This window comes from Opisthocomus hoazin, chromosome 18 (assembly GCF_030867145.1).
Source record: "Opisthocomus hoazin isolate bOpiHoa1 chromosome 18, bOpiHoa1.hap1, whole genome shotgun sequence".
In the NCBI taxonomy this organism is placed as follows: Eukaryota; Metazoa; Chordata; class Aves; order Opisthocomiformes; family Opisthocomidae; genus Opisthocomus; species Opisthocomus hoazin.
Window position 1 is genome coordinate 9,447,359 of NC_134431.1, and position 17,468 is coordinate 9,464,826.

The 17,468-nt window shown below is 39.1% G+C and overlaps 1 protein-coding gene across 7 annotated transcripts in view; it reads right to left on the bottom strand.

The window, feature by feature from the left end:
• Positions 1-17,468, bottom strand: part of SULF2 (sulfatase 2) — a 170,464-nt gene that overhangs the window by 23,195 nt on the left and 129,801 nt on the right. For all 7 annotated transcript variants that reach the window (XM_075438982.1, XM_075438980.1, XM_075438977.1 and 4 more), the window contains 5 exons: positions 14,505-14,655; positions 12,497-12,672; positions 9,371-9,499; positions 8,364-8,420; positions 7,521-7,650 (listed from right to left, as the gene is read on the bottom strand). In XM_075438982.1, coding sequence (XP_075295097.1) covers positions 7,521-7,650; positions 8,364-8,420; positions 9,371-9,499; positions 12,497-12,672; positions 14,505-14,655 — 643 coding nt within the window. The remainder of the gene's footprint in view (positions 1-7,520; positions 7,651-8,363; positions 8,421-9,370; positions 9,500-12,496; positions 12,673-14,504; positions 14,656-17,468) is intronic.

Genomic DNA, 17,468 nt, shown 5'->3' on the forward strand with positions numbered 1-17,468 from the left:
ACTCTCTAGGTCAATATCACAGCTATATCAGTTACAGTGTAATTTCCACAGAATGCTTTCAAATTCAGGGAAAAAGGGCAGTAATTGCAAGGGAGCTGCGAGAACCTCTGCTTGACAGTCAAGAAGCTTTAAACATTGTGAGTTCTGGCATTTTAAATTGGTTTCTAGTGCACAGCATACCATCATGCAGAAACCTGTGTCAAACCCTGGAAGCAACTAAAATGCTTTATGAGAGGTAATCACTTAAATAATTAAATCCCTACATGAAGAACTCCAGAGTGCCCCAGGGATACTTTGGCTCACAGGTACAAATGATAACCACCCAGCAGCAAGACATAATTACTATAAATAGTGGATTAACTCAACCAGTCAAGAAAACAAAGTGCCCTTGGTTCACCAATTGCCCCTAACTTTTCAGGTCTTTTCTTCATTAGATCAAAAGATGTGTTCCTAATTCAAGTTCTACAGCTTGTAACATCTCACAAGAGCTAAGTCCTGAAAGGGAGGGCAGTTTTAACACAAACTAGAAGTCAGTGGAAAACCCGGACTCCCCCACAATCTTCATCCCAACTTATAGCAAAAGTCCAAAGGAAGAACCTGTTTTTTCTCCTGCAAAGCCTTGCAGAACAGCTACTCAAGCCATCAAATAAATGGCTTTTGCAATACATCCTGAAGTCCATCAAGCTCACATTACACAAAACTTTCCAGACACCTCATTTAATCATTAAAGCTGTTCCAGCTGGAGATTTCCCACCATCTTCGGGGAGGGCAAGTTAGCTGCTGTGCTTGTGCTCTCTGCCACCTACTGCGCTGGGCCTGTTCTAACACTTCTACTCCATCCCCTGCCCCAGCTCCCACTGCACAGCACATGCTACTCCGTTACTTGTGTGCAAAGCAGAAGAATCTGGGCTTTAGTTTAATGGAGAAATTAGTGCTATTGAACAGAAATCTTCTTCAAAGGTATACTGCAAAGGTAAAAGAGAAGACAGATTGTAATGTATATTCTGCCCTCCAGCCTAAACTACCTGCTATGTGTATCAACAAGAGTAAATTAGGACTTCAGTATATATGAAACACGAATCTCAACAGCAGCAGTTGTAGACTGAACAGATGCCCTGTTTCTCTCCAGTAACACTATTCACCTTGAACATGCAAATGACCCCTTCACAGAAAAAGACATGTTGTATCTTTCTGTGTCAAAAACCCATTATCTCCTTCACAGCCCCCATTATCATGAAGTGGTTTCTGTATTACTGTGCATCAATGTCTTCTTACCGCTACAGCAATCACAGATGTTAATTCAAAGTCATTACTTGAGGCCCCAATCAGAAATAAATAGCCATGACCTTCCCTGTAGGATTTTTTCCTACAATTCACTCATTTCCCTCAGTGAATCTCTCTCAATTGACACTGTTTTCTTTGGGGGAAAAGGGCTGATCACACAAGCCTTGCTAAGAAAAGATTCCAGTTGAAGCATACAGCTGGCAGAGCCGAACCCTAAATCATCATGCTGTGTCTCATCAACTCCTCTTTTTGTTAAGTGAAAGAGATTCCATTCCCTTTTACAGAGAAGTGAAAAGTGAAACTGTCTGATCAGTTAGCTGCCAGCAACGCTCCCTCCCCAACAGTTTTAGGAATACAGGCTCTAGGAATCAAAGTTTCTGCAAGATAATAAAGTCCTCTGTCCCTGCCAGCAACCTGACAAAAACATCTCAGCAATATCCATCTTTAGTTTATGTGGATGTTTTCTGAACCCCAGCCTTCCTGCCCCATTGGATGGTGAGTTAGAAACGAACTGCTTTAATGGCTAGAAATACTCTTAACTTCCAGTCTAAACTGATTTATGAGTAATCAGGATACATTTTTTTCTTGTATGAAACAGTACAGTTACAGCTTAGTTAGTATGAAAATTGAAGTTACAGTTTAGTTAGCTCTTGTCCTTTGCCATGGATTGCTCCTTGTGTGATTTTTTTATTGGACAAAGAGCAAAATCCAGAGAGATATGCAAGCCCCTTCTCTACAAGAGGTAGTTCTACTGCTTTTGCTGGCGGTTTAACCTACTGCTGAGATATTACAGGTTTCAGGAAAAGTCACCTCGAATTTCCCATTGTTCGTCTCCTACACAATGCTATTACTCTGTTCTTGTTGACTGCAAATACTTGGCTCATGTCTTCTGTATAGCTTCTCTTAGATTCATGCAGACAGATTCCTCTCTCAGTTATTTTTTTGACTGAATATGCCCAGTTCCTTAGATTTTCTCCTCAGGTATTATTTTCTTAATCTTTTAACATTTTTGTTGGGGCTTTTTTTGGTGTCCCTTCCCCCAATTTATCCATCGGCAAAGGACGAGTCTAAATTGCTCTATTTCATGTCATCAGTATATCAATAGCATGCCTGGTCCTCATTCCAACTGGACATTATTTCATTACACTGGCTCATGATGTTTGGACATACAGACCTCTGGGCTCTCAGCTAAATTTCAGTTGTCAAACACTACGTATCACCCAAACTTTAAAACCATAAGATGGACGAACAATTTATTGAGAGAAAATTTGGAGGGCTTTTTAATGCCCCAGACTGTAGCTGAAGTGAGGCAGGTGGGACAATCAACTAGGACACAAATGAAAAATCAGATATTCAGCTAAATTTAAGATTACAATCCTATAATTCATTTATTATTAATATAATAATTGGATTGTGGTATCAAATGGTCCCAGCTGCTATGTTAGGTACTGCAGAAACTAAGGAGTGAGTGCAGCCTAAGCAGAAATTACATTAGTGGGGGAGGAAAAAACAGCAGCACCAAAAGGGGAATGAATTTGTCTGAGGTCCCGCATTGCATTTGTAACAGTTCTGAGGCTGAAGCCAGTCTCCTGACATCCAGATCGTCGTCTTTTGAACTAAACTACATTGCTACTCATGTAAGGATATTTGAAAAATTTAATGGTTTTATTAAATGTTGGTATTGATTTTGGCAAGCTACTTGCAACATCCACTACTGTAATGACAAGGAGTTTAAAAATTTCAGTTAACAAGAGATGCAAATTTCTTGGTTTTGTGAAGCAACAACGAGCAAAAAACCCTTAAGTAAAATAGCCTCTGGAAATCATTATATAGGCTATTTCTGGCTAAAGCAGGAAAAGTGTTGTTAATTATAATTCCTGATAAGGAATATAATCCCTGAATAACAGCCCTTAATAAATCACTATTTTAATTTTCATGGTTTGTTGCCTCCTAATGTTATCAGTTTGAGGGCTGATAAAATTTTTAATGTATGAAGTTATCAACAAGTCATTTCTTGTAACAATCACAGATTAAGAACCGGATCCTGAAAGTTGCTGAGCACGTGCAACTGGCACTAGAATTCAGGAACTCCAAAGATCCACCTAATGAGCTATTAAAATTATCTGGATTCTAGCTGACTTGATGTGCTTCACTTATCAACAGAACCTAAATTCTTTAGTAACCTCAGGATATCTCTGCTAGGTACAAAAGAACCGGACAACTACACAAGATACACACATCAAAAACTTTCTTCCTGGTTGTTAAAGAAATTCTTTATAAAAGCTGACTTAGTTTCCTAGGTCTGGCTAACATAAGATCAAGCTACAATGCTCTCAGGAAAAGGAGAAAATGTAGGTAATTTTTTCTACTGCTCCACCCTTGGCACTAGGCAATGGCTAATGATGATTATGGTGACAGGAATACGATCTAGACGTACCACTTATGAACTACTGTAGGAAAGCACACACTGATCAGAATAGTTTTCATCACTGCTATGCCATGCTGTGTCAGAGAATTGTGGGGATCAATCGAGTAAGTGACATACTTCTACTTATATCATCTTCACGCCAGTTACAAAAGAGAATATTCTTTCGTGATCCTGGTACAGAACAAAGCAATGAAAGGGAAGACTCTGTATCAAACCTTTCATTTGCAGAACATCTGAAGGAAACAAAGTGCAAATTTTTGCATTTTGAATGTTCTCCTGGTGAAAACCATCATATAAAATAACATTATTAACGTTCTTTAAAGGCAAATTCTACTTGTATCAGATTTGCACATAGAGCTTTCAAAATAAAAAGGATTTGAAATGGAAATAATGTGAATTCAGACAACTGTCGTCTTCACAAGTCAGCAACATTACTGTACTATGCCAGCCCTGCTAAAGACTTTTTTTTTTTTTTTTTTAACATGAACAGCATAGCTCCTCTATAGCAATCAGCAGTGCTGCAGGTATTGCATGTTTAACGAATGTGCACAAAGTTGGCAAATGACTTAGAGGGAGATTTTGTGCAGCTGTTGTTATGATACTGTTGAGTTGCAGAGAATACTATCCAGAGCAATGCTGATATCATAATTGGCTTCCACAAAAGCACATTAATGCAGGCCGCCAGATAAAAGTGGGTCAGCTTCCACTTACCAGCCAGTTTAGAATGAAAAGCCAAACTACACTGAAGAGAAAAAATTTGTGTGGAAGCCATTAGGTGCTAGGATAAATGTTTTTTATTTCATATGGGAAGAAAGAGCTCATCTCTTTTAAATCCTTGAATATAAATGCTAAGCTGCTCTTTCATTTGAGCCTACAGTCACCCTTTGGATGCAAATAACTAACACAGACCAAACCCTACTAACTGAAAAAGAAAACATGGCAACACACAGATTCCCATTGCATTCAGAAGAACTTACATATATTAGTGTTGCCAAAAAAATCCCACATAATGGACTCTGAAACAAGGTTTTAAACAGCATGAATAGCCTCATCTCCATGATCCTGATGCTCTCTTATCAAAAAGATTACAGGTCAAGGAGGGTGACAGAGATTTACAAAGGAAGAGCATTTTGTGGCAATAGAACTGTATTCACAAACTTGCACACTCACAAAGCAGAATTTCAAATTCTCCAGCTCAAATTCAAAGCTTTCTTTACCTCTCCTTTACTCTAAGCTCTGTTCCTTGTCTCTTCTCATTCACTCCCCTTCTCAGTCTTTGTCCTCCGTTTGTCCTTCCTGTCTCCTGCTCACACTGTCAGATTCCCTGGCACCACTCAGACTTCTCTGTGCATAGAATAGCAGGTTCCCAAAACATGTTGGAGTCAAAAGAAAGAGTCCCAATGACTTTAGCAAGCTTTCACCTAAATTCTGACCCAGACTTGTCTTCATCTTTGCATGAGTATGTGAAAATTCACCTTTTGCACTAAACACTCCAGATACTGTTAAATGCACAATAACAGTGTCCCGCAGGATCAGGAGATATCTGCTAAATAACCACCCTATCTGTATGCCACAAGCTCCCCCAGGCAGTGGTACGTTATTCATTTGGGCTCATTCTACTTACTATGCAGAGCTGTGAACAGCACCAGCAAACAGACAGCGCCCATTTGTCATTTCAGGAGTTCGTCTTGCTTCACTCTGAAAGACTTTTGGGTGCACCCATATTTAGACACAATTTATCCTCAAATGAGCACATTCATCTCCCCCTATTCCTGCTGACTAGACAGACTACTAAGACATATTCTCTAGAGCAGCGGTTAGATGGATTGAGACTCCCTTGAGAGCCCTTCCCAGACTCTAATTGACTTGATTGTTAGGCAATTTTTCCTGATGTCCAACTTAAATTTCTTTTTTGCTCAATTTCATCTTATCACTTCCAATTACGTCTGACTGAACTGTTCAAAACAATTCTTCTCCTCTCTGTCTGCTCACAACGAGGCTACAGCACCGCATCTCTTATTAGCACACCTTCACTTCAGAATTTATTGGCAATTTGAGTATGGAGTTGACATTTTATGCCCACTTCTTACAGATGTCAAAGATATTTTATTATCCATGGAAGAAAACATAAGCCGGGGAATGTGTGTAGACAATACAAGGCCTTCCCCCTTTCTTCCATAACCGAGACATGTGGTAATTAGAGTAAGAAAGCCTGAATGTAGCTAAGTTACCTTATGCAAAGAGACAGCTTCCGTGACAACATGGACTCGGATAGTCTCTCTCCTCTGTTCTTGCAATAATGTTCAAAATAATTGGGAAGACGAAGACAAAAGGAAGAAGTTGAAACATCTCTCCAAGGGAAAATACTGATGGAAAAAGAAAAGCTGTATTTCCCCAAACTGCTTACTGGATGTGTTGTAGCACAAACGACTTTTCCCCCAGTTTCTCAAAGTATGCTGCAAATTCAAAAAACAATGGCTTGCTCCCATCCATCTAAAATTTCAGCTCAAGACATCTGATGACACCAAACTACGGCAGTTCAGTATTTTTAGGAAGAGCAGAAGGTTATAATCTCTCTGTATACTAAATCTGACAAAGAAGCCACAGGAGGAAAAGAGCATTTGGAAAATGCTTATGCATATCAATTGGATCTAAACACCTAAGGAACAATGGACTCATTTCACAGGCACACTGAACTACAGATTGGTAGACCCAGAAGCAGGGAGCTTGGCCTTTGACAGTAGAAAATGAACTACTGTAGCCTGAGTAGCCCATTACTGACTATCACCTTGGTAAGACATTCACGTCACATCTGCAAGAACGGTTCCATTCCACAGATTGACTGACACTGACAGCCCTCTGAGCTGCCAGGATATGAGCTAATGCCAGTCTGACCCCAGATACATTAGCTTCTTCACAAGGAAGGACCCTTCTACATTCACCCCTTTGGCCACAGGCAGAATGCATTACAGTCCTTGGACGGGGGTACTCTGACCAGTACCTGGATGAGAAAGCAATGGCACAGAGTCGGTTTTGCCATGTTTCTGGAGGATGAGAATTCCCCCAAGAGTGGAGAAATGTCCCCAGGAGTGGCGTTGCTGGAGATAGCTTTGCTATGCCTTTGCACTGCTCTGGTAAATTTGCAAAACCTTCTGCTGTGCCGAGACTATATATGGATACCGCTCTAAATTTTTTCCCCTAAATTTCTTCTACATAACTTGGATCAAAAGTGAACGTACTTTTGTGTCTGCGCAGAACAGTTACGTAACAAGAGAAATGACACACAATCAAAGAGCTTTGCACCCACATACACACAGCCTGTCTACAGTCGTAATTCCATGTGTGCTTCCACAGTACATTTTTGTTAAGAGCAATATATTGAGTTCACAGAATGTTAGTTTCCCATCATCATATGTAATTCCAAATAATAACAACAAAACGAGTCAAAAATTCAAAGCAAAGGGAGTTATATGTATTTGGAGGCGGCCAGTCTGTTAGGTTCATTGTAGCTTCTCATCACTAATGAATCCCAAATCACATTCTTTTTGGGGAATACAATGTTAAAACAGCCTAGACAGTTCTCTTAACAGTAGTCAGGAATCAATACAGAGGCACTTGAATCAGCAATTTCCTGACTGACAGTCAATCTCATAAGTGCCGGGATACAGTTTTGAGCAAAGGCCACAGAATGAGCCATTTGATTTACAAGCTGGCATTGATGACAAGGTGAAGGACATTGTCACAGTTAAGGCATTAAGCTTAGCCTAACTACAACTGCTTGCTTTCAGTCAGGGGTACAACGCCCTACCTGGCCAAGCTGTTCACAAGCTGTTTGATACTCAGCTCGCTGACAGAGGTCTTTCACACGCTGGTATTTGGGTAGAAAGTTTTCTTCTTGGGCATCTACCTTCTCATTTTCCCTCTTATGCAGCAATTTACTGCAAAAGAAAAAAAGAAAAAAGATTTATTTTTGCATTAATATTAATTTCAAGCTATACATACAGTTTGCTGAAAAAAGGCTCAGAGGAGTAGGTTATCTGCCAAGACCATAGCATCACTGGCAGCCAAAACTTCATAGTCCAGTAGAAACTAGCACTTACCATAATCTCCAATAACACCCAAGTTATTCATATCATGCTCTCAGGGTGTGTACAAAAACCACACAAAACCAAGACAGTGTGTTTCATGTCTGATTGGCAGGCAGTAACAACAGTTGATACAAAGAGACCATAACCTCCTCACTCCACAGGGCTGCACTTCACAAACCCTTCATGCCCTGTTCTACGTGTTAAGGCAGAGGCGTAGAGGGAATGGCCAGCAGACGGACATGCAGAGAGGAAAGGTTATTCATACTCCCATGACACAAGCAGGAGGGTCGGGGGGCGGGGGCAGCAGCTGAATGATGCCCTTCCACCTCTCAATCTAAGTAAAACTCCCCTTCCCCCACCCAACAGCACATTTATGCAGGTGGTAGCCAAAGGCCATAGATTCCCTCCTATCACACAATCACTGCCATTAGCCGTACTGCAGCCGTGTCCCTGCTGGCACATCTAAATGGCTTTAGGTCTCTGGTAGAGTGCTGCTTTGGCTTTAGCTGTTCAGTACCCTTCTATTTAAAAAGACTGGCCTTTGCGATTAACACTTTCCTTACCCTCTTTCCACTAGAAACGAGTCTCTCCACACCTTCACCTTTTTCTTTAAATGGAACCTAAGAGAAAATGAGGAAAGGAAGAAGCAATTCCCACAAAACCAATGATCAAGTCACGCCCCAGTTTTCCACCCCCAATTCAGACAAGAAACATTACATATAACGGCACAAGGGGACATCCAGCTTTATGAACCAGACACATATGCCTCTCCAGTGCAACCCACGAACATAGTACAGGTTTGTTCTCACAGGGACAAAATCCACAACAAGTTCACAGTACAACTATTTCAACATGTTTAAGCATGTTTAAGGCACAGGGGATTAACTGAATTGTCCTTGATCACAAAGGATCACAAATTAAATCAGGATTTCCTGACTCCAGTTTGGGCTTTTAACCTGCACACTACCCCAAGAGTACACTATTCTAAAGCAGCTGCTCCTTTCCCCCTCTCCCTCCACCCAACTACTTGTAAAGCAAATCCCCTTCTTCCCTTTTTCTGCTGATTTTCTCTGCCAAGCATCCAGTCTAATTCTCTTCCTCAGTCCTTTTCCAGTGAAAGTATTGATGGAAAGTCTCAAATAATAACCACAACTCTGAGTGCTAGCCTGTCTTTATATTATAGTCTGATACACCACCAAACCTTTCAACTCAATTATTCTACAATTTATTCAATATGAAATGCTTTGCTAGAAATGATACCACAGAGACATTTAAAATCTATAACTCCTATAGCTAAAGACCTTCACGTGTGGCCCTCTCACTGCTACATTTAGTATATCCAGATACCATATATGCCATACAGCTAGTATACAAACCTGACAAAATAAAAATAAATAACCGAAGTCAGTCACATATTGCTAAATGGGTCTTTAGATTTTTCAGTGATTGACGTACTCATATAGATGGTAATTTTATTATATTTTCCTTTAAATTTGCTGAATGTTGCTGAATATTGCTCAGTCTCCTGTACAAACACATGCTTGTTTACATGCACATTTCCATTTCTTACCTATTCACTGGTCTCTCCGAATCCAGAAGCTTTAGAATGGATTTACCATCCATATCAGATGGAATATCCAATCCAGCAATATCTAGAATTGTAGGTGCAAGATCAATATTCAACACAATGTGAGGATTCCTGAAAAAACATATATGAGAACCTGGTTTAAGTCTATGCAATGATACCAAGCAACTCCAGTTCTTCCACAGAGACCAGGGATCTGAAAAGGCTTATTTCATGATATCTGCCAAAGAAGAAAAGAGGACACAATCCCATTCCTTTCCATGAAGAGAATAAATTTAAAATTTAGGTAAGCTGCATAACTTCAAGAGGCGCTAATATGAAGATTTAAAACTTTAGCACAGAGCATTTTTGAGAAAGCAAAAGTAGTTCATAAGGCAAAGTTAGTTAATTATTGCAAAAGAGGGTTCAAAAATCTTTCAAAATATCAGAAAGCACCAGAAAATCTCCTTGGGTATCTTCTAGAATCAAAGTGTCTGCCAAACATACTGATGCCTTTATTAAAGAGTAGATTTGGCAGGTAGCATATGCTTTATCTGTTTCAAAATATGTTATAGAAATATGTACCTCAGCTTATACCACAGCAACCATGTTCTGAAGAGAATACGAGGAGAAATATTTTGCTAGGCACTACAGTAAACAACTAGAAGCTGCAGTTGCGGAGAAAAAAAAAAAAAAAGAAAATAAAAGCACAGCTTTAATTGAAATACTATCAGTCTTCCCAAGAGCAGTTATCCATTCTGCACTTAAAACCAGCCATGCCCTGCTACTTAGCAGAGTAGTGGCATGTGCTCCTCAGTCACCACAGTTAACAGGACAATATTTGAACTTAAATTGACTTCAAATTTGGTTAAAACACAGGCATCAACTCCAGAGGTGTACAGGCAGCTCCTATCCCCAAATCCCTTGAACTAGCACAGCTAAACATGAGTTCACGGATCAGAGCATCTAGTCGCATGCCTTGGCATTCAGTAGTTCAACAAATGCCCACTTTTCAAATCCCGTGACTTGGTTTTACGATGGGTCTGGTTTTGTAAGAGTGCTTCCAGTTTATGCTGACCCTTACAAACTTCTTTCAAATATGTCTATGACAGTGTTGTGTAATTACTTACAGTATTACATATATACATACTGTTTATCAGCTGTATACTATTTCTTTTCTGTATTTCTTCAAAAAAAAAAAAAAATCAAGGAAGACACTCATCTTAAAAGTGGGGAAAAAAAAGACAGGGAGCATAATGCTATACAAACAGCCTTCTACAGCACTGAACATAAAGAATCACTGTGCTATGATCTGCAGGCACAAAGGAAGGATGGGACCAGATGGGCTGCAATACATGTCAGTGCAGAATTCTAGCTCAAAATACAGGACATAAGCAAGCTGTTAAATTCACACTAATTAATGAGACACCATTTAAAAATTACTACATTTTTGAGCTAGAGAGCAAACAGGCACCGACAAGAGCATGGATGATGAATTAAATTAATGTACCTAATTTGATTTTAATTACTAATAATTGTGGTGTAGCATATTTGGTAACAGAAATGAGAGCTTAGTAATGGCTTGCTACAATGACTGCTATTAAATCTTAGTTGGTATCAAAAGGAAGTCATAGCAATTACTCTGCAAAAAAAACATAAGGCTCACACAAAACATGGATGATTGAAGTTCTACCATTTAAAGAAAATCAGGCTGAAAGGGAGGATCAATTTATTATCTGATGTATTCCCCCTCCAAGGTATTTTATCCTGTTCTTCCTATTTGTTGTACTGTGATGCACAGATGTACCATTCCGTTAGACTCTGTCAGGCTGACTCCTCTGATTCTAACATAAATATTTTTTCATGTTCAAAAGCCACTGAAAAATAAAATTCAGTAGGAAGGTTTCACAGCTTTTACGCATGTCTGGGTGTAAAGATCCTTGAACTAGAGCAGACATGAGGTGGCTGGTTTCTAGCATTGCATGTTGCAGAAAAACTAGCTCAATCCACTTGGGCCATATTAGCATTGCCTCTCCAATAAGACCACAAACTGCAGTCAAAGGGAAAGAGAGCATGTTCTTAGAAGGCTAATCCAGTTCACTGGAAATTCTGTGCTGCTGCAGACAAACTTCTTCCAGTGCTGCGGTAACATGTTTAATTCCACTTGAGGAATCCCTCCTCTGCTCTTTAAAGTAATATTGTTTATTATGCATAACTACTGTAAATAAATTAGACACATCATGCAGTATCTACAGAATTTAACATTTTTGTGCCTATTGATACTGTGAATTAGTAAATTTAAACAGCAAATAGAATGAGAATTTTTTTAAATTATTTGCCACTGTATTACACACTAGATCTGTTCCTCTGCAGTAAAGAAAAAAATTGTGTGGAAGACTTTGTATGTGTTAATTATGCTAAAACATGCATACTGATATAAATAAAAGGCAGCAAATTATGGCACTCTGTCCAAAATCATTACTTCAGTGCAAATATTTGCTATTGAAATAATTGCTTAGAAAGTGTATTTACATAATTTCTTAGCTGATCAAAGCTACCATTTTAATTAACAGCCATATTCTGCATGCTTGTGTGCATCTGACAAACAGCCCTAACCACGTTACCTCAAAAGGAACTAAAAAGGATCTTCTGTGAATAATACTGTTACATACATTCTTCTTCATAAACTGAAACAAGTGACTCCACTTTAATGTTCAGCAATAAATATCTACTGTGGCAGTGAATATCATACAAAATATTTTTTGCCTTGAAAATGTCATAGTTATGTGTATTATTTGTAACCCTCAAAATGAGGCAAATAAGTGTTTCCTAGATTGAACATATTTCAAACTGGCTTTTTCAACTACATCCTCGGAAGTGTAGTGGCTTGTGCTGCACACCTACGGAAGCAAAAGGGCAATAGCATAAAACTATGTCGTACCAGTACATGCTGTCAGTTCTGCCGTCTGAGTAGACATATTTTTCTGCCAAAGATGAGCAGGAAGTCAGTCGGTCAGGACGGGGGAATTTTGTGCCTCCATTAGGATGTGAATACAACTAGAGATGTGAATGTAACGGATTTTTCTGGTCACTACATAAACATACCTATATACACAATAGCCAAGAACTTACAAGGATCCAGCCTCCACATTTGGACCTCGGACATAGAAAGGAACTCTGATATCAAACTCATATGGCATGGACTTTCCTTTCACCAGCCCAAACTGCCCAATATGATAACCATGGTCTGCTGTGTATATTATATACGTATTGTCCAGTTCACCCATTTCAACCAATGTATTGTAAATCTGAAAAAAAGCAAAAGAAAATATGAAATTCATTCCACTGAGCAGTACTATATGCAGAGTACTAGATACAATTTTCTGCCTACGTGTAATATACAAATAAATAACAAAAGTTTTATTATGCCACTGAGTTACCACAATGAACTATTCTGAATAATCCACAATCAAATTAACTGAATATTGTGGCTTTTACAAGGCAAACTTCTGTTTTTTGTTTTAAAGTAAACACATTAGCATGCCATATTTTCAGCAGTGTTTGGGTTCAGTATTTTGCATGAGTACTGTCAAGACAGTACTAAATACATAGAGTAACAGAGAAAAAAGTTTCACGGTGATAACCGTTTCTGAAATTTTCTCTCCACCTTTCTCTTTTTCCTGCAGCAAACAACTTCAATAAAAATGACAGCACTTTGAATCTCACTTATTTAAGCAACACTCAACAACCTTGCCTTCAGACAAATGACTCCCCATTATGTAGAGTATTTGCAAAAACTCTTCCAGGTAAATACCACTCAGTAATACTCTCTCAGTAGCTGGAGAACTAACATGGAGAATAAGAGGAGCTTTAACTCTGTCTGCGGTTGCTTCTACAGATTTACAAGAGAATCCTTATGTGAAACGTACCAACTCCACCATCACAAATCAATTTTTATGTGACATCTTCATTTGAAAAGATACGAAGGTGGTGGGGCCTCACATGGATCCAGAACACATCAGCACAGAAGAAAACCAACTCTTTTGTTGTTGTTGCATTGATTTGGGTTTTTTTGGGGGGCTGGTTGGTTGGTTTATTTGTTTTTGGTTGTTTTTTTTAGATTTTGAAAGACTATTAGATGCACATAATTCAGTAGAAAAGATCAGGCTAACTTGGCCGTTACAACTGAAAAAAAAAAATCCAACTGATTTTGCCTGCAGTGAATAAGTGAAACCACTTAACCAAAAAGAAAATCAAGATAGAGTAGTGAAATAGCCAATCTCCCCTAATGCTAGTATCTGATCCATCTAAACAGGTTCATTAACATGAAGTAGAGATCATACTTGCCTGAATCAGTAATTATAAGACATTACTAACAAGTTGATGCAATACCATCCAGACAATCTCTTCTTTGCCTTACAGGGCTCCTCTTATTTTACGTTCTACCATTTTTGAATGAGAATGCCAAGAGATAAGCAGTAAACTGCAACACCTTTAAATCTGCCTTTTTGGAAGGAAAAAACAAAAACTGGAAACCCATTCTTTTTCAAACTAGCTTTTAGCTAATTTAGATGTTTCTGTTGAAGACACCCAGTTTGCAATAAGATATTTCATTGTTACATCATGCAGACTTCATTAAAAAAAAAAAATCTACCTATATATTTAATTACTTTAACATTTAACATCCTGGTTTACCACGGGATTATTCCAGTCAGGACCCCTGTAGCATCGCTTTTTGTTGTTGTTTTTCTTCTCTCAGAAACTCAGTGATACAGGATCAAAATAGGCCCACAGTTAGGTAATTATTTCCAATAGGTTGTAGGATGACTTTTCACTATCAGACGACAAACTTCTAGAATTTATAATGTACATTTTTACAGGTGATCCCTCCCTCTTCCCCTTAATCAGTAGTGGCTCTGTGGCAACAAATCAGCTCGCTCACACCACCCAACTCAAGGTACCTGTCTTTAGGAGATGAGGATTCTTACACATTGAGTAGACACACAAAATCCTCACGTGTGAAAGGACTGATGCAGTCCTTCTTTTTCCTTCCCCCTTATCGTCACATACAGCACAGCTTGGCGCTTACCTCAAGAAACAAGCACCTGTTTAGCCAAAAAAAAGTGACTACTGATCTTACCATCTCCATAGAGTCGTCCACAGACATGAGCGTTTGAAGGCGCTTTCTCTGTAGCATGTTAGTGAACTCCATGTGTATAGGTTTCATGGGACCTGTATACCTCATTATCCAGTGCTTGTCTGGATTTGGAGCATAGTTATAACTGGGAGTGCTAAGGAACAGAGAGAAAACCAGAATGCATTAGCAGTGTAGAAAAAGCCAGAATAACATATACCAATAATTTCTATTTGATCAACACTATAGGACTAACTCTCCAAGGTGCACGAGCAAATACTGGGTTTACTTTGGAAAAGTCTAACACTTTTATGTTCTATACAAAGATGGGAGAATGAAAACAACTCTGTGGGGAATTAAATCTATTAAGAGGGTAAATGTACACTGTCTTCGCAGTGTCTTCAGACTAACATATATACATTTCAAGGCCAAGAGACTAGCCTCAGAAATCTAACTCCACAAGTATGATCTGGATCACGTATGCACTATAGAGTTCCTACTCATGTAACTGCTTTGCTTTCACTCAGCCCACAATAGCACCAAATATTATGGCTTGTACAAGCTGTTTAACAACAGCTATAGAACTTGCAGAAAAGGTTCTACCATGTTCCTTAACAGCTTTTTTGAATTCAACATGACTGGCTATTTGAATACTTTCACACTCATGTACCCAGAGGAGCACAGGCACCCTACCTGGTAGTATCAAACTGCATGTGAGCTCATGGCAAGCAGAGGTGGATACATAGCCGGATTTTAAAGACCTGCCAAGAAAAGCAGGGGTGAGGGGAAGTAGGACTCTATTTTGCAGACACTTTCCAGCCACCAACTCCTTTCCGATCATCAAAGTCCCTGCAAAATCCCATGAGCTGGATTCAATGTCCTCCTAGAATCTCACAACTCCTCCAAGTTCTTCTGATCCTGTGACATCATTAAAGTCAGGAGAACAAATACCACTGACTGTTCATAATTTCATGTTGTTGGCAGTTCCAGAGATTGCTTTTTTGTGCACAATTGTATTGCTCTAGCTTAGCTAGATCTAAACAAAAGATTTATTTTGGTATATCATTACCATAATGTTGACTCTCTGCATCACCAACTCACTAGAAAGGTATATTATAGCTTACATTTGCAAGAAATATTACTTTTACCTACTATATCTATTCCTAAAAAAGTTTGTTCTTACTAAGATTGAGAACCTCCTTTGTCAATTTCTTCACACCTCAGCTCAAACACATCACCTGCAGAGTCTAAAATGTTAAAAATTACTTTTCCTAAGTGATTTGTGGAGGCTTCCCTTTTTCATTCAAAGCAATAAACTCAGTCTATTCAAATGTGCAAGCCAAGAGGGTGACACAGTAACACAGGGGAAAAAAGCAGATATTCCGTTATTTTCTTCTTCACAACACTCAATTTCCTGATAGATTCAGCCCCTATTTGGCAAATACCTACTGTTGTTTTTGTGTAAGCATCAGAGCAGCGGGGTAAGTTATTAAGATAAACAATAGTAATATAAGTTGAAACTTCTCCTTGAAATGCATGTATCTAATGTATCTTTGAATATGACAGGTAGCCTTGAGAGTTTTAATACAAATATGAAATTAATTATCTGACAGTGAAATGTTTTATGCCGAAAGCCTCTGTTAGATGCTATCTGAAAAATGTGTGTACGCAGCAAATGGAGGCTTCTTCATATAGGGAGGAAAGGGCTGGTGTTTATTCTCTCTGTATTGTTAATAGCCTCTTGAATTTCAGAATGTTATTGTGGCTGAAATAATGACATTGCTCCTTTGAAAGTGCTGACAGTTATGGAAACTGTTGCTATGTGATGCCCAGAATGAATCAAAAATGCTTGGCAAACTCCTTTTCAGCTTACTTTGTGATTTCCTGGCTGATTCGAAACCTCCTGCTGTTTAATCCAACCAAAGCCCATGATTTTCTTTGATTACTACAAATGTAACCCTCTTACACTTAACAGATTTGTCTGCCTTATGGGAAAAATACAAACACAACATTCCTAGAAGTTGGTTAAGATAACCTCTTCAAATGTACTCCGAAGATAAGTCCTAGCCTGATTGCATTTGACCTTGGAAAAGATGGGTGGTAAAATGTACCTTCTGTAGAAATAACATTTCTGATCACTGTTAAACTGCCCATCTGTTGAATTCTCCGCAGTATCAGCACAGGCAGTAAAAAAGGAAAAACAGTCATGTAGCCTAGGGATTTGCTATATGAATGCTGGTTGATGTGAATAATCCTCAAACAAGAAAAGACTGTAGATGCACACAAAAAGTAGCTCTGCAGAACAAGGTGGAGAGACTGCAGTATAGGGTGGAATGGACATATCAGCTAGTATATATAATAATAGAAGCAAGAGAACAGCAGCATAAATTGGCAACCAAAATACACACCAGGGTTCCCAAGCAAAATAGTACTCAGACTGTCAGTCTATGCTAAAATCCACCCCACTAACTTTTAGCTATTATTCGCACTGCTACACAACGCAGTATGTACGTCAAGCAGCGTAAGCAGTACAGTCACACCTTCACTTTGCTTTGTGGATATAGCTCAAGAATCCGCTTGCAGACTTTGTCAGCGCTGCCACAAGCAGATGCACAGAGACGTGGCACATGGTGTACCGTCTGCCGATTCGGGGACTAGACAAAGACTTTGCTCAGGTTATTGCTTGCTGCTTTAGGGCAATTCATAAGAAGTGTTCTGTGTTCTGATCCCTCCCTACCATATCCACATGACAGCAAAACAGTAAGAACTGCCTACACCTCTTTATCATTGACAAAGGAATTCCTGGGAATGCGGGAACAAGGGGCAAAAATGGAAAGCAGAGAACTAATTTGTACATACAGAATCACAGAATCACAGAATGGTAGGGGTTGGAAGAGACCTCTGTAGGTCATCTAGTCCAACTCCCCTGCCAAAGCAGGGTCACCTAGAGCAGCCTGCACAGTGAAGGAA